This window comes from Hesperophylax consimilis, unplaced genomic scaffold (genome assembly GCF_061612785.1).
Source record: "Hesperophylax consimilis isolate HC1 unplaced genomic scaffold, BYU_Hcon_1.0 scaffold_40, whole genome shotgun sequence".
NCBI lineage: Eukaryota > Metazoa > Arthropoda > Insecta > Trichoptera > Limnephilidae > Hesperophylax > Hesperophylax consimilis.
Window position 1 is genome coordinate 1072822 of NW_028301270.1, and position 18547 is coordinate 1091368.

Consider the following 18547-nt stretch of genomic DNA (forward strand, 5'->3'; position numbering starts at 1 on the left):
TTACCCATTAGTTGCCTGCAACGGGCGAAAAGCTAATTTTAGGCACATACATTCAAACATACATATATTTGAATAAATTTGTGGGCACACACTCAATGCTTCATGCCTATGCAAACATACATATTACATTTATAAACATTTTTGCTCACACTCAGCTTCACTCTTAATACGCAATATTTCACTTTCAAATAAATGGATTTAGCTTTATTAATTCAAAACATGATTTATTATTCGGGGGAGACGGAAAAATACGCACTTTTAATTTTAATTTCGTTCATAGTCAATTACGCGATACAAAATATTTCATAGACACTGCTGCCAACCAAAAAAAATTAAGTATTGCCATATAAAATAAATAATATCATCGTGTATAATTAATCCATATTAATACGTAAGTCAATGTAACAATTATAACAAATAATCAACATATAATTAAATAAAATAACCCGAATAACAACCAAATAGAATAAAATGTGATGTAGTTTAGGTGAGGTTAGCTTAGAACATGAAAAATAGGTATTTGAATCAAATCACAAACCAGTCTATACAAACCTAGCGTAGCCCACAAACTACTTGAAAACTGGGATATAACTCTTAAGGGGACGCGAGCAGGCGTTATTAAAGGGGCAATTTTTTGTTACAGAAAATAGGTATTAGAATTAAATCACAAACCAGTCTATACAAACCTAGCGTAGCCCACATACTATTTGAAAACTGGGATGTAACTCTTAAGGGGACGCGAGCAGGCGTTATTTAAGGGGCAATATATGTCACTTAAAAATTTGCAGTCCCACACCCTCGCCTCATCTACATTCAAATACTACACCGCGCGATTAATTTTTACCCATCAGTTGCCTGCAACGGGCAAAAAGCTAGTATATATATACAGTAATACGCAGTTTCTTTGTTTTATTTGGTCGCTTAAAATTAGGCGAAAATCGACCACTCGCACCTAAAGTCGCATAGGACACTAGGTTCGTTTTCGTGTGCTTGAAAAAAGTTGCCTTTCATTTGTTTCAGGCTTCAAGCGAAAGTAGACCGAGACGTCTCTCTGTTTGCATAGAATTCGAGTTCAATTTTGCGTGTAAAAACGTGAAACAGCAGTCAGTTTTTTTATTTGGAAACTCTACGGCTGGAAAATTAGAGGAACTCTGTCGACAGAAACTGGAAACGTTCGAGGCGCGCCATGCTCAAGTACCGAGGTTCACTCTCCCGCCGCCAGGACTGCCCCACTATGGCAAAAAAACGATTTGCGTCAGAGCTTCCAAATCTGGGAATCGTACCACGTGGTCTGCCGAATTTTGCAGAAATCCGAGTGTTGCCACGCGCGCGGTTTCGAAACGGCCAAATTTTGGTGCATTTTCGCAACGTTTCGTTTTCATCGATCGGGATTATCTGCAAAACATTTTCTCCTCCACCGTTTATGTTTTTATTCAACATCGAACGCACCCCGAACGCGAAATCATTAAAAAAAAATTTCTTGCGCCTTTTCGCTCGAAAATTTTGCGTTTTTCGCATTACTGGAACGTAAATTAAAAACACGATTGATTTTTATCGAGCGTCGGGTCTGAATTGATCAGGTATCGTTGATTTTGTTTTTTAAATTTTACGAAAGATGTTTTGAAATTTCCCGATTTTTAGGGTAATAGGTTTAATTTATGTCTTAAATGTTTTTCTTTGCATAGTGGTATCATTATATTAAGACGCCATATCACGTGGTATTTTGGCAAATGGCGGCTGCTTTCTAAAAACCCACTATCGGTTTGTGTTTTAAATATTATCAAGTCCGCTGAAATGGACACGATATTAGTCGATGTTAGTCGATGTTATTCTGTATAATGAAGTTCTGTGTGTCATCGACGAGTGTGATCATGGGATTCTTTAAGAAATATGGATTCATAACGTGACGAAAAAAACATGGTGGTTGGATTAATTGTTTTCCTTTTTCGTCAGGTAAATATTCTTATTTAATGTTATTTTTTTGCTGTACCGAGTTGAAAATGAATATAACGTTACAATATATATTAATAAATGATTATTCAAATAGCTAACTCTTATCAAATGTCATTACAGGATTTAGAAACATCTCCACTGTATGCGGATTTTCGGTTAAAAATACACCTAGGCGATTTCATCGATGGTTATTGATGGCGTTTCTTGGACAGGTATGTACACGTATGATAGTTGGGAATTTTTCAGAATGTTTTACAAGTTTTCAGTTGAACTTGCTCGCTGGATGACGTTAAATAAATCGCAACGTCAAACGTTTAATCATCGCACGAGAGCATTCTTTGCAAACGCAGCCGGCTTCGAGTTTCAGATTACATTAATTTTTTTTTTTTTTTTTTTTTTTTTTTTTTTATTTATGCTTTAATATATTTGTTAAACAATGGTATAGTATATTGTCCTCCACGCTAGGAGTTCACCTGTGTTGTGGAGGACTTTTTCAATTGTAAAGTTATATAATTCTAAAACAATACAGTGGAGTTGGTTACACAGAGAAACATTAAAAATTAAAATATAAAATCGATTTTTCCATAGTTATAACAGTAGTTTTTCCATAGTTATTCCAAAAAAGTGAAATATAAAAAATTAAGTATTAACAGGATTGTAGCCAGTTCCATATGTGTTTTTTGTATTCTGTAAGATTAGATGTTTTATATTGTGTTGGAAGTGAATTGAATAGTTTTATAGCCTGGAATCTGTAGTGTTTTTGTCCAAAGGATGTGTTGGTTTTTGGTATTAGTAGTTGGTAAATTATCTTTTCTTTAGCCTGTAATTGACGATGTAATTGACGATGGATATCTTCACAAAATTAATCATTAAACGAGCGTTTCTCGGCAGATCTTTTTGTAGAACCAAGTTAAAAGTGAATATAAAATTATAATACTATATACAATATGCCTAAGTTTTATCAAATATCATTTGCAGGTTATTGAAACTTCTCTACGATGACGCTTTGAAGCCTCGACGTTCTGAACAAAGGAGAATGATGACGGTTGGCGATTACACATCGCAGAATTATGTCGGTTTCTCGAGGTAATATAACAATTTGTTCATAATATTACTGTTACATAAATAAAAGCCCAACTTTTATCTACTGAAACGTCTTAACTGTCTGCTTTTTGTAATTGACGATGGATATCTTCACAAAATTAATCATTAAACGAGCGTTTCTCTGCAGATCTTTTTGTTGTACCAAGCTAAAAGTGAATATCATTATAATACTATACATTAATATAATTTTTGACATTTACAGGACGTCAAACCGTCAAATTTACCAGCCTCGACAATCTGAACAAAGGACAGCGTAGAATTTTGACGCTTTCTCGAGGTAAATATTATTATTTATAGATTTATAAATTTCTAGCACAATTATTGAAATGTTTCTTCTTTCTAGATAATTATTGAAGCGATATTTGAAAAGTAACGCAACTTCTCTTGACACGAGCGGCTGTGTTATAAATTATTACATATTAGTATTGACATAAGACATCTGCATATTATGTGTAGTTAGTTCTGGCTGCTATTTGACATAACATTTGAAACTTTGACAATCGCCATTATCGCCGAGTCTGTAAATTTTGCTCATTTCTTCTAATCAATCGTCTCTTTTCTATTCTGCAGGTCGTTCTTCCACGAACGTGACCTGAGAAGTGTTTGATTCCGTTCTTCAAGCTCTTTGGATACGATTAAAATTACACCTGGGCGCTAATTCATCGTTGATTTTGAAGGCTCATTCTTTGCAATCGCAACCGGTTTTAAGCGATTCTTGAACAGGTATATACAATTGCACAAGTATGATATTTGGGAATTTTCAGATAATGTTTTACAAGACAGTCACGTGAAATGATAAAAGAGAAAGCGTTCATTTTTTGCCTACAATCATGCCGGATATATTCGCAGACACAACGGTTCCTTTAATCTTTACGTGCGCCAGTTTTCAGTATGACATAACTATAACATCTTGCTTTATTCACACCACATTTTTACCCATTAGTTTCGGGGAAAAAGCAACGTTTTGACACGCAGTCCGCTTCATTTACACGCAAGCATATGTATTTAATTATCAGAGTTGTGCCGTTTAGAAAGCCTCATGCTATTTATAGGAAAGGAACGAAACAACCGCAAATGGCTCGAAACGCCGTTTGCAGTTGTTGCGTTCCTTTTCTGGTTCGGTTCGGAGCTTATAATCACAGGGGCCCAACTACAAAAACTGGTGTTTTGAGTTAAGCTGGGTTTTGGTAATGCCATTATAATATTTATTAGTGACACGAAGCGGACCTTAAAGTTACAAAGTTTGTTTGCATAATTCTATTAGATAGTAAGTTACATCAGGCGTTTCAATTATTGACTATCATTGTAACATTTGAAAGTCAACACAATGCAATAAGATTAAAATACAAGACGCGTTGGACGCCATTGTAATATTTAAAATTCATAGCTATAAAATTCATGTTGAGCGTCAAATTATCATACAAAAGTTAAAACGCTACACTTGAGACAAGAAAACATGAGGCGACTCTTTAATTATAATATTCAAATAACATATCTCAAGATCGTGCACTGTGTTCGTAGATGGCTAATAAACCCCTATGTTTAAATATATATGTTTAAACATAGGGTACAAGTAATATCTATTACAAAATGTATGTAATTAGTTCTGGCCCGCTATTTGATATTACATTTGAAACTTTGACAATCGCCATTAACGCCGATTCTGTAAATTTTGCTCAATTCTTCTGATCATTTGTCTCTTATTGCAGGTTTTTTTGTTGTACCAAGTTAAAAATGAATATATAACATTAAAATACTATATATTAATGAATTAATTAACCATATGCATAATTTTTGTCGTTTGCAGGATGTCTGTCTGCGTTTTCAAGTCCTCGAGAATGAATGAACTTCAGCCGGCGTTACTTTGAACTGGAACTAATTTCACAATCCTCTCTATGTCTTTCCAAAGGCGTGATGAAAATGATGACACTTCAACGCTTTGATATTTTAAAGTTACTAATCATCCATGAATGGTATAATTATGGAACTAATTACATAACTAGCTTGCCAGTTAATATATCTACTTAAATCGGAAACGATCAAGGTTTTTAATTGGACGGCCAATTTGTTCATTTAAAATTTGTTCACAGACCACAGGGGGGTGGGTCAGGTACCTACAGCTATTTGATTTAAATGAAAGCATTCACTTTATTTACATTCGAACATCAAATCGTAAATATGAAATTTGGCACAAACATCTTGCTTCATTCACATTCAAACATTTCATAACACAACATAACAAAAGTGTTGAAACACATTCTTTGCTTCTCCATTTTTATCAGAGTTGTGCCGTTTAGAAAGCCTCATGCTATGTACACGAGCTGAACTTCGATTTATAGGAAAGGAAAGAAACAACCGCAAATGGCTCAAAACGCCGTTTCTTTCCTGGCTCGGTTCGCAAATCGGGAGCTTACGTATTTAAACAACCTACAAATAATACAGAATAGACGTTTTAATCATGGAATGGAACATTACCAACTCCTCAAAGTTGCGTACCATCATGAAATAGTTTTACCGTCAAGTACGATTTGCCAAGATGTTATTAGCGCACTTTACGGAGATTCTCATTCTGTAGCGATTCAAATTTATTCAGTGACAGAGCGATACTGTGTCCCAAAAATGTAGATGCACGTAAAATTAACGAAAAAGTCTTGCTTATGAAATAACAATTAATAAATCGCAGGGTCAAACTTTTAATCAGATTGGTGTTTATTTACCAGAACCCGTCTTTACGCATGGGCAATTGTATGTAGCTTGCTCCAGAGTCATAACAATAAATTCATTAAAAATTCAAATAGTCGACGGAAGTCCTCAAGGTGTAAATCAGGCTGGAGTTACAACCCAAAACATTGTTTACAGGTAAATTTTAGATTAGGTATTGTCGTTTCATATCTATTTAAACCAGTAAATTTAATCTATTTAAGACTAATCTTCCCATTTTAAATTTATTCGCAGGGTTAAATACATACAGTGTCACTTGAACTTATCATTTGATGATAACGTAAACCTAAATTTGTCACTATTTGAGGGAACTGTTGATTTTTATCATTAGGAAAATTTAGTTTCAGATTAAATAGATTCCCAAAAGCATTTTAACTATTTTTATATTCTGTTTAAACTTTAAAAAGTAAAACAAGTTCAAACTCAAAAGTTGTTTATAAGTTGTTTATTTGACATGAAATATGAATATATGAAACGCAATTAATATGCTATATATGGGTTTCTTTCTGGTTCTTCCCATATTACTTTTATCGAATCAGATTTTAAAAAAATAAATACACTTTAATGAAATTAAAACGTTGTTTGATTTTTACTTATTTCCAAAATCTGTTATTTTATTTTATTTATTTCATTCAAAAAAAGTTTTTAAATAAAAAGCATACTATGCACATCTCACTAGGGCATTTCTGTATCAAGATGAGCAGTTTTATAATATGTTAAAATTTCCATTATGTTGACATTACAGTTATTATAAATAATTTCATGGAGTGGACTTTCAACAAACTGCGTCAAACTGTACAGATGATTTTGAAGTGCCATAAGTCAAAGTTGCAGAATTTTTTCTATCTTTTTACACTAAATGCACAGAAGGCCTGAATGAAAATAATTTCCCTCGGGGCTTATGGCATCTTTGGGGATGCAGTAAGTAGTATCTGAAGGTATCTCATTGACATTAAAATTATGTTCTACTCGCAGAATTTGATGAAAGCATCAAAATATTTTCAAAAATATTAGATTTTGTATTGCTCAGTTGTCACGTCAGATCACCAAGATGATTATAAAATATACTTGAACATATATATTTAAACATAGGGGTTTATTAACCCACAAGTAATATCTCTTACAAAATTTAACAGACCAACATTTAAATTATCGAACTTCATTGGACTTAAATTATCAAAAAAAATATCATTTATGTTCCGTTTATCTTTATTGTGGGTTCATAATAGATATAAAATTTCCAATTTTCCGGTGTTATGTCATATTAAAATTCGAATTTCTTAGCAAATTAATCAGCATTAACTTTTAACCTGCAAAATAATGCATATATTTTAACATCGAATGTCAGTTCAAATGACATATGTAAACCACAGATCGATGAAAAAATAGATCGATGATCGCTGAACAACCAGTGTTTTGAAAAAAATATTTAAGGCTAATCAAACTTAAAAACGTTTTCCAATAAATTGGGTCCACATACAATGATAAAGATTTTTCATTTAATAATCAAAAATAACATAGGTAATGCTTCATCCACATTCTGATTTTTTTTTAAACGAATAATTTTTTTGCGTTATAAATATTAAGTAGGTTGAAGTAACGATTTTTTTTATTAAAGGTTTTTGCATTTCGCGATTAATAATAATTATTTAATTTAGGGTGGCGGTCATGAGAACCGTCGCCCCGGGAGCCATTCATACATAGCATGATCCCTTTATTTTTTTAACCAGTAGGTAACATATTTCGTTTTGCATATATATATTTTTTTTAATTAAATTAATGATAATTCTTATAAAGCCATTTCTGCGAAAAATTAGCTCGGTGACGCTGTAATCTACCAGGAGCATAGACGTTTGGGAAAGTAATTTACTATTAAAAACGGTTTATTCAATTGTTTTTGTTTTTTTAAATAAACTTTTTTCAGTTAAAAGTTTTTAAATATGGGTACTGTCGCCCCGTAGTGAAAAAATGATCAGTATATTTCTTTCTTTAATTTTGTAGTCCCACACTCTTCGTCTCATCTACACCCAAACATCAAATGGCTTAGTACATTTACCCATTAGTTGCCTGCAACGGGCGAAAAGCTCATTTTAGGCACATACATTCAAACATACATATATTTGAATAAATTTGTGGGCACACACTCAATGCTTCATGCACATGCAAACATACATATTACGATATTACATTTATAAACATTTTTGCTCACACTCAGCTTCACTCTTAATACGCAATATTTCACTTTCAAATAAATGGATTTAGCTTTATTAATTCAAAACATGATTTATTATTCGGGGGAGACGGAAAAATACGCACTTTTAATTTTAATTTCGTTCATAGTCAATTACGCGATACAAAATATTTCATAGACACTGCTGCCAACCAAAAAAAATTAAGTATTGCCATATAAAATAAATAATATCATCGTGTATAATTAATCCATATTAATACGTAAGTCAATGTAACAATTATAACAAATAATCAACATATAATTAAATTAAATAACCCGAATAACAACCAAATAGAATAAAATGTGATGTAGTTTAGGTGAGGTTAGCTTAGAACATGAAAAATAGGTATTTGAATCAAATCACAAACCAGTCTATACAAACCTAGCGTAGCCCACAAACTACTTGAAAACTGGGATATAACTCTTAAGGGGACGCGAGCAGGCGTTATTAAAGGGGCAATTTTTTGTTACAGAAAATAGGTATTAGAATTAAATCACAAACCAGTCTATACAAACCTAGCGTAGCCCACATACTATTTGAAAACTGGGATGTAACTCTTAAGGGGACGCGAGCAGGCGTTATTTAAGGGGAAATTTACATTACTTAAAAATCTGCAGTCCCACACCCTCGCCTCATCTACATTCAAATACTACACCGCGCGATTAATTTTTACCAATCAGTTGCCTGCAACGGGCAAAAAGCTAGTACATATAGTAATACGCAGTTTCTTTGTTTTATTTGGTCGCTTAAAATTAGGCGAAACTCGACCACTCGCACCTAAAGTCGCATAGGACACTAGGTTCGTTTTCGTGTGCTTGAAAAAAGTTGCCTTTCATTTGTTTCAGGCTTCAAGCGAAAGTAGACCGAGACGCCTCTCTGCGGGAAAAGAATTCAAGTTCAATTCAGCGTGCCAAAACGTGAACAGGATTCAACCAGCTTTTTTAGAAACTCGGCCGGATTCGTACGGCGGGAAAATTAGCGGAACTCTGTCGGCGGGAACTGGAAGCGTTCGAGGCGCGCCATACTAAAGTACCGAGGTTCACACTCCCGCCGCCAGGACTGCCCCACTATGGCAAAAAAACGATTTGCGTCAGAGCTTCCAAATCTGGGAATTTTTGTTTCTCGGCCGAATTTTTCAGAAATCACGAGTGTTGCCACGCGCGCGGTTTCGAAACGGCCAAATTTTGGTGCATTTTCGCAACGTTTCGTTTTCATCGATCGGGATGATCTGCAAAACATTTTCTCCTTCACCGTTTATGTTTTTATTCAACATCGAACGCACCCCGAACGCGAAATCATAAAAAAAAATTTCTTGCGCCTTTTTGCTCGAAAATTTTGCGTTTTTCGCATTACTGGAACGTAAATTAAAAACACGATTGATTTTTATCGAGCGTCAGGTCTGAATTGATCAGGTATCGTTGATTTTGTTTTTTAAAATTTTACGAAAGATGTTTTGAAATTTCCCGATTTTTAGGGTAATAGGTTTAATTTATGTCTAAATGTTTTTTTTTGCATAGTGGTATCATTATATAACGACGCCAAGTCAAATGCCTGAAACCATGTGACGATGTGACGGATGTGAATGTGACGCCATCTTGACAGTTCATATTGTTGTTTTGAGTTGTTTGATATGTGAAATGTCTGAAGGTAAAGTTATCAAGCCGTGTTGTGTGAAGGGATGTACTGACAGACAATCGACTCGACATAAATATCCAAAACACGGAAGCTTTGAGGAGCGCAGGTTCGGCGAATGGGCCTGTAGAATCGAATTCGTATCTTAACCTATATTCGTTTGTGGCTGCCATTTCTCCATCAGAAACAAAAAGCCGAATGGATCACTTCGAAGTTCCGCACTGCCGACTTTAAATCTTCCCGGCATTGGTAGTTATCCGGATTTACGACAGTATCGGACCCGTTGTGACGAAAATACAGGTGCAAATCATGTTCCGCCAGGACCCTACATTACAGGACCGTGTGATGTCACCAAAGACCATATTATTACGTCTTGCGAGATATGAATCCTTCTTCCAAAAGGACTAAGGAAGATTATGAAGGTAAACATCTGTTCTATGTTACTTGGAAATATTCGAAAATGTCTTCATCCATTATGCAGATCTTTTTTCATTCCTTTCCTCGATCTAAAAGATAATTTTTTTTCAGATTCAAGTGTTCCTGTAGGACCCAGCGGTAGTAATTCAGTCGCCACACGAAAAAACGATGCTCCCTTGTGTAAGAATATTTATAGTTTCTTGTTTGATAATCATTATTGTTTCTGTCATATTAGTGAAATAAAATAAAAATACTTCACATGTAACAAAGTTTTTCATTTTTCTGATAAACAGAGAAATGTTAACATTCAACACTGTCGTAGAAAAGCACAATAATTGTTTGAAAATGTTTTTCCTTTTAAAGTAAAGGAATTCAAATTTCTAGTAATTTGAAGCTATTTTTACGACGGCCTTGGGACGACAGATTTTCAACTTACAAAGCGCCGTCCTGAGAAAATGTGCCGTAAGGAAAGATACCTTATAGCTCATTTTTGCAGGACCGCACTTTGTGAGTTGGAACCTTGTCGTCCTGAGAGAATTTGTTAACATCTGTTGTTGTATCATTTCAATATGACTATTTCCGAATCTCGCATTGAGTTTAAGCTGAAGAACTGTCCCGAAGATGCCATTTCTTCAGTGAAATTTGCCCCCAAATCAAACCAATTTCTTTTGGTGTCTTCATGGGACTGCACTGTTCGACTGTACGACATCTCCACGAATGTTGAAAGACATAAATACACCCACGATCTACCCGTACTGGATGTTTGTTTTCGGGTATGTTTAAATTTTTTATTTCTTGGTTACAATTTCGGTTAGGGACGCATTTGATCTGCTCTTTGAAGCCTACACGTTCTCTTTGCAATACAAATAATTTTTTTATGATCTTATGCCGACGCTGATCTTAAGCCGACGCTGTCCGAAACGTCGGCTAAAGAAGGAGTTAGCGCAACACGGCATAACACCCCAAAAACAAACAACAAAAATGCTTTTGGCCGTGAGAATCTAAAAACTTACCTTACATAAATACATTTTAATTTAGCTCACTGATCTAGCTGAGCAAACCTATTTACCTATGTCAAGCTACCGATTGAAATGCCCTAGTGAGATGTGCAGAGTATGCTTTTTATGTAAAACACTGTTTTTTGAATGAAATAAATAAAATAAAATAACAGATTTTGGAAATAAGTAAAAATCAAACAACGTTTTAATTTCATTAAAGTGTATTTATTTTTTTTAAATCTGATTCGATATAAGTATTTTGAGTTTGAACTTGTTTTACTTTTTAAAGTTTAAACAGAATATAAAAATAGTTAAAATGCTTTTGGGAATCTATTTAATCTGAAACTAAATTTTCCTAATGATAAAAATCAACAGTTCCCTCAAATAGTGACAAATTTAGGTTTGCGTTATCATCAAATGATAAGTTCAAGTCACATTGTATGTATTTAACCCTGCGAATAAATTTAAAATGGGAAGATTAGTCTTAAATAGATTAAATTTACTGGTTTAAATAGATATGAAACGACAATACCTAATCTAAAATTTACCTGTAAACAATGTTTTGGGTTGAAACTCCAGCCTGATTTACACCTTGAGGACTTCCGTCGACTATTTGAATTTTTAATGAATTTATTGTTATGACTCTGGAGCAAGCTACATACAATTGCCCATGCGTAAAGACGGGTTCTGGTAAATAAACACCAATCTGATTAAAAGTTTGACCCTGCGATTTAAATTGTCATTTCATAAGCAAGACTTTTTCGTTAATTTTACGTGCATCTACATTTTTGGGACACAGTATCGCTCTGTCACTGAATAAATTTGAATCGCTACAGAATGAGAATGTCCGTAAAGTGCGCTAATAACATCTTGGCAAATCGTACTTGACGGTAAAACTATTTCATGATGGTACGCAACTTTGAGGAGTTGGTAATGTTCCATTCCATGATTAAAACGTCTATTCTGTATTATTTGTAGGTTGTTTAAATATGTAAGCTCCCGATTTGCGAACCGAGCCAGGAAGGAAACGGCGTTTCGAGCCATTTGCGGTTGTTTCTTTCCTTTCCTATAAATCGAAGTTCAGCTCGTGTACATAGCATGAGGCTTTCTAAACGGCACAACTCTGATAAAAATGGAGAAGCAAAGAATGTGTTTCAACACTTTTGCTTTTTGCCCGAAAGTAATGGGTAAAAATGTGGTGCGTGGTGTAATGTTTGAATGTGAATGAAGCAAGATGTTTGTGCCAAATTTCATATTTACGATTTGATGTTCGAATGTAAATAAAGTGAATGCTTTCATTTAAATCAAATAGCTGTAGGTACCTGACCGACCCCCCTATGGTGGTCTGTGAACAAATTTTAAATGAACAAATTGGCCGTCCAATTAAAAACCTTGATCGTTTCCGATTTAAGTAGATATATTAACTGGCAAGCTAGTTATGTAATTAGTTCCATAATTATACCATTCATGGATGATTAGTAACTTTAAAATATCAAAGCGTTGAAGTGTCATCATTTTCATCACGCCTTTGGAAAGACATAGAGAGGATTGTGAAATTAGTTCCAGTTCAAAGTAACGCCGGCTGAAGTTCATTCATTCTCGAGGACTTGAAAACGCAGAGAGTAGAGAAAGGTTTTGACATCCTGCAAACGAAAAAAATTATGCATATTGTTAATTCATTTATTAATATATAGTATTTTAATGTTTTTAACTTGGTACAACAAAAAAATCTGCAATAAGAGACAAATGATCAGAAGAATTGTGCAAAATTTACAGAATCGGCGTTAATGGCGATTGTCAAAGTTTCAAATGTAATATCAAATAGCGGGCCAGAACTAATTACATACATTTTGTAATAGATATTACTTGTACCCTATGTTTAAACATATATATTTAAACATAGGGGTTTATTAGCCATCTACGAACACAGTGCACGATCTTGAGATATGTTATTTGAATATTATAATTAAAGAGTCGCCTCATGTTTTCTTGTCTCAAGTGTTTAGCGTTTTAACTTTTGTATGATAATTTGACGCTCAACATGAATTTTATAGCTATGAATTTTAAATATTACAATGGCGTCCAACGCGTCTTGTATTTTAATCTTATTGCATTGTGTTGACTTTCAAATGTTACAATGATAGTCAATAATTGAAACGCCTGATGTAACTTACTATCTAATAGAATTATGCAAACAAACTTTGTAACTTTAAGGTCCGCTTCGTGTCACTAATAAATATTATAATGGCATTACCAAAACCCAGCTTAACTCAAAACACCAGTTTTTGTAGTTGGGCCCCTGTGATTATAAGCTCCGAACCGAACCAGAAAAGGAACGCAACAACTGCAAACGGCGTTTCGAGCCATTTGCGGTTGTTTCGTTCCTTTCCTATAAATAGCATGAGGCTTTCTAAACGGCACAACTCTGATAATTAAATACATATGCTTGCGTGTAGATGTAGCGGACTGCGTGTCAACACTTTTTCCTTTTGCCCAAAACTAACGGGTTAAAATGTGGTGTGTTATGAAATGTTTGAATGTGAATGAAGCAAGATGTTTGTGCCAAATTTCATATTTACTATTTGATGTTGTTCGAATGCAATATTATGAACATGATACTATTCACCTGAAAGTGCCAGAATTCTGCACTGTCCTTTGTTCAGAATGTCGAGTCAAAGCGCTGAACGTCAATTGGAAAACGCAGACAGCAGAATACGTTTCTAAATCCTGCAAATTACATTAGATAACAGTTAGCCATTATATTAATATATATGTAACGTTATATTCATTTTCAACTCGGTACAGCAAAAAGATAAAGAAACGTCATAATAGAAAAAGTTATGTCATACTGAAACTGAAAACTGGCGCACGTAAAGATCAAAGGAACCGTTGTGTCTGCGAATATATCCGGCATGATTGTAGGCAAAAAATGAACGCTTTCTCTTTTATCATTTCACGTGACTTTCTTGTAAAACATTATCTGATAATTCCCAACCATCATACTTGTGCCATTGTATACCTGTTCAAGAAACGCTTAAAGCCGGCTGACAACTTTAATTTCAAACTTATATTTTTAGATATTTCTGAAGTTCCACGACGCCCGGTGGAGATTTCCTCCATTGTCAATTGCAATAAGCAGACAGTAGAGATGTTTCAATAGATGAAAGATAGGCTTTTATTTACGTTATAATAATAGTATGAACATGATAATATTCACCTTGAGAAAGTGCATTGAGGATTCTGCGCTGTCCTTTGTTCAGAACGTCGAGTCAAAGCGTTGCACGGTCATCACGACTTGACGATATTTCTGAAGCAACGCCAGTAACGTATGTAAGTAACGTAACGCCGGCTGTCATTACTCGGCTTTCTCGAATACTGAAAAACGCAGACTGCAAAGACGTTTTCAAAACCCTGCAAATGACATTTTAATAACAGTTAGGCATTTTGTATCATTTTATTAATATATATTGCAAAATTTACAGACTCGGCGATAATGGCAATTGTCAAAGTTTTAAAATGTATGTCAAATAGCAGCCAGAACAAACTACACGTAATATGCAGTCGTCTTATGTCATAATACTAATAATCATTTATAACACTGCCGCTAAAACATTCTGAAAAGTTCCCAATTATCATACGTGTACATACCTGTCCAAGAAACGCTCCCAAAAACCATCGATGAAATCGCCTAGGTGTATTTTTAACCGAATTTGGAAAAGCGTAGACGCCATTTTTTTAGATTTTAAAATCCACTTGAACACAACGTCCCGTGAAAGTATCCATTAAAGTATCCATACAGTAGAATCCTGCAAATAACGAATGTAATAACATTAAAATATAATTTAGAATATCATTAAGAAAGGGACGCTAGTTTTCTTTTTAATGAATCTACTATATTTCATTTCGTTTCCCCAAATAGTGATGGGTTTTGACAAATTTAATGATTAGTTCAAGTCACACTGTATGTATTTTACCACGTGAAGAAATCAATAGATTAAAAAGAATGTGTTTCAACACTTTTGCTTTTTGCCCGAAAGTAATGCGAGAGGCATCTGCCTAATTTTATAATTAAATACATATGCTTGCGTGTAAATGAAGCGGACTGCGTGTCAAAACGTTGCTTTTACCCCGAAACTAACGGGTAAAAATGTGGTGTGTTATGAAATGTTTGAATGTGAATGAAGCAAGATGTTTGTGCCAAATTTCATATTTACGATTTGATGTTCGAATGTAAATAAAGTGAATGCTTTCATTTAAATCAAATAGCTGTAGGTACCTGACCGACCCCCCTATGGTGGTCTGTGAACAAATTTTAAATGAACAAATTGGCCGTCCAATTAAAAACCTTGATCGTTTCCGATTCAAGTAGATATATTAACTGGCAAGCTAGTTATGTAATTAGTTCCATAATTATACCATTCATGGATGATTAGTAACTTTAAAATATCAAAGCGTTGAAGTGTCATCATTTTCATCACGCCTTTGGAAAGACATAGAGAGGATTGTGAAATTAGTTCCAGTTCAAAGTAACGCCGGCTGAAGTTCATTCATTCTCGAGGACTTAAAAACGCAGACGGTAGAGAAGTTTTGACATCCTGCAAACGACAAAAATTATGCATATGGTTAATTCATTCATTAATATATAGTATTTTAATGTTATATTCATTTTGAACTTGGTACAACAAAAAAATCTGCAATAAGAGACAAATGATCAGAAGAATTGTGCAAAATTTACAGAATCGGCGTTAATGGCGATTGTCAAAGTTTCAAATGTAATATCAAATAGCGGGCCAGAACTAATTACATACATTTTGTAATAGATATTACTTGTACCCTATGTTTAAACATATATATTTAAACATAGGGGTTTATTAGCCATCTACGAACACAGTGCACGATCTTGAGATATGTTATTTGAATATTATAATTAAAGAGTCGCCTCATGTTTTCTTGTCTCGAGTGTTAATAGCGTTTTAACTTTTGTATGATAATACAATTTGACGCTCAACATGAATTTTATAGCTATGAATTTTAAATATTACAATGGCGTCCAACGCGTCTTGTATTTTAATCTTATTGCATTGTGTTGACTTTCAAATGTTACAATGATGCAACTTACTATCTAATAGAATTATGCAAACAAACTTTGTAACTTTAAGGTCCGCTTCGTGTCACTAATAAATATTATAATGGCATTACCAAAACCCAGCTTAACTCAAAACACCAGTTTTTGTAGTTGGGCCCCTGTGATTATAAGCTCCGAACCGAACCAGAAAAGGAACGCAACAACTGCAAACGGCGTTTCGAGCCATTTGCGGTTGTTTCGTTCCTTTCCTATAAATAGCATGAGGCTTTCTAAACGGCACAACTCTGATAATTAAATACATATGCTTGCGTGTAAATGAAGCGGACTGCGTGTCAAAACGTTGCTTTTTCCCCGAAACTAATGGGTAAAAATGTGGTGTGTTATGAAATATTTGAATGTGAATAAAGCAAGATGTTATAGTTATGTCATACTGAAAACTGGCGCACGTAAAGATTAAAGGAACCGTTGTGTCTGCGAATATATCCGGCATGATTCTAGGCAAAAAATGAACGCTTTCTCTTTTATTATTGGTGGATATGCAATAAGCAGACAGTAGAGATGTTTCAATAGATGAAAGTTAGGCTTTTATTTACGTTATAATAATGACATTAATTAATTAATTATAACATGATAATATTCACCTTGAGAAGATGCCAGAATTCTGCGCTGTCCTTTGTTCAGAAGTCAAAGCGTTGCACTGTCATCACGGCTTATATTTCGACAGCTTAGACGTTTTAGAACCCTACAAATGACATTTTATACAGTTGAGCATTTTGTATAATTTATCAATATATATTGCAAACTTTACAGACTCGGCGATAATGGCAATTGTCAAACTATCACACGTCTGCCATTTTACATACCTGTCCAAGAAACGCCATCAATAACCATCGATGAAACCGCCTAGGTGTATTTTTAACCGAAGATCAACACGCAACGCCCCGTGAAGGTGTCCATTGAATAGCATACAGTGGAGATGTTTCTAAATCCTGTAATGACATTTGATAAGAGTTAGCTATTTGAATAATCATTTATCAATATATATTGTAACGTTATATTCATTTTCAACTCGGTACAGCAAAAAAATAACATTAAATAAGGATATTTACCTGACGAAAAAGGAAAAAAATTAATCCAACCACCATTTTGTTTCGTAACGTTATGAATACATATTTCTTAAAGAATCCCATGATGCAACTTGATCCGAGTCGCCAAAGACACGCGGAACTTCGTAAAGAATAACATTCACTGATATCGTATACATTTCAGCGGACTTGATAATATTTAAAACACAAACCGATACTGGGTTTTTAGATAGCGGTCCGCCATTTGCCAATATACCGCATTTCCGGGTAGGTGGAACGTAGCCTCTCTTTCTGTTTCACGGGTCTTATGCTAGAGAGAGTGAGAGATCAAACCACGACGGCTTTTCATTGGTCGGGCTGTAGCGACGTCATCAAAAACCAAAAAAAGTATCGGAGTTATACCCCCCTGGATACTAGCAGATACTAGAAGTGGATAGTGGATACTAGTGACCTAGTGACTAGATACAGTAGATACCGGGTGCGCCTGTTCTCACATTGCCGGAGGATTGGGGGCGGAGCTACGAAATCCGAACTTCACTTCATATCTGCCCGGCAAATTTAAACCTGTGACAATGAGAACTTGGCTTTCTTGGTTGGTTGTTATTTCTCCATAAGACTGCATAACAATTACATCGAAGAAGGCACTTTGTCATAAAAATACAAGTAGTGCATTCAAGTTTAAATGATAAATAATAAATAAATAATAATAATACTTGGATGACTTGTATAGCGCCGTTTTTGTGCAAAAACACCTCAAGGGCGCATCTTAAGAGTTACTAGTGAAGTAGGCCTATCGTAAAGGAATATCAGGATAAGTCACGGATTAAACACAAATTTCTTCTACTTTGTGATTTTATTCGGAAAACCTAGAATAAATAAGATTAAATAACAATTGTGAGGTCAGGCTTCTGGCAGAAAGCTTAAATAATACAAACATAACCTTCAAATATCAATACAAACTACCAGAGCTAGGTAAGTTGGAGGTTAGTAATAAAAAGTACAATAACCTATCCTTGTAATGGTTTCGTAACCAGGAAGTAGAAGGTTAGGTTAGGTTAAAAAAAATGGAATACAAATAAGTTAATGTTGGCCAAAAGGGCAGGGCTAGACGCTGCACGCTCTGTGATTGTAGTAGGGTAGGGCTACATACCTTTTCTACCATAACTGGTTCTGGTTGAGAATGAAAACCCTGAAGCCTTCAACTCAGTATTGAATGCAGCGTTTCGTTTCTTTCAACTCAAAATCTCCCTCATACTTGAGAGATTTTCGAACGTCAAACCACAGTCAAACTTCAAGACTTCAAACAAATTATTCAAAATC

General features: G+C 34.5%; 1 protein-coding gene and 1 long non-coding RNA gene across 2 annotated transcripts in view; one reads left to right on the forward strand and one right to left on the reverse strand.

Annotated features, from left to right (window-relative positions):
- The first annotated feature begins 1730 nt into the window (after nt 1-1730).
- Nucleotides 1731-6322, forward strand: LOC149408980 (uncharacterized). The gene is made up of 6 exons (XR_016305318.1): nt 1731-1953; nt 2074-2165; nt 2932-3039; nt 3260-3334; nt 3628-3780; nt 4865-6322. It is a non-coding gene; the product is annotated as an uncharacterized LOC149408980 (long non-coding RNA).
- Nucleotides 6323-10969: 4647 nt separating this feature from the next.
- Nucleotides 10970-18547, reverse strand: part of LOC149408981 (E3 SUMO-protein ligase ZBED1-like) — a 52624-nt gene continuing 45046 nt past the window's right edge. The window contains exons 4-8 of the mRNA XM_089650266.1: nt 15473-15651; nt 14705-14862; nt 14274-14467; nt 13683-13783; nt 10970-12699 (exon numbers count right to left, since the gene is read on the reverse strand). Coding sequence (XP_089506392.1) covers nt 12624-12699; nt 13683-13783; nt 14274-14288 — 192 coding nt within the window. The 5' untranslated portion in view covers nt 14289-14467; nt 14705-14862; nt 15473-15651 and the 3' untranslated portion in view covers nt 10970-12623. The remainder of the gene's footprint in view (nt 12700-13682; nt 13784-14273; nt 14468-14704; nt 14863-15472; nt 15652-18547) is intronic.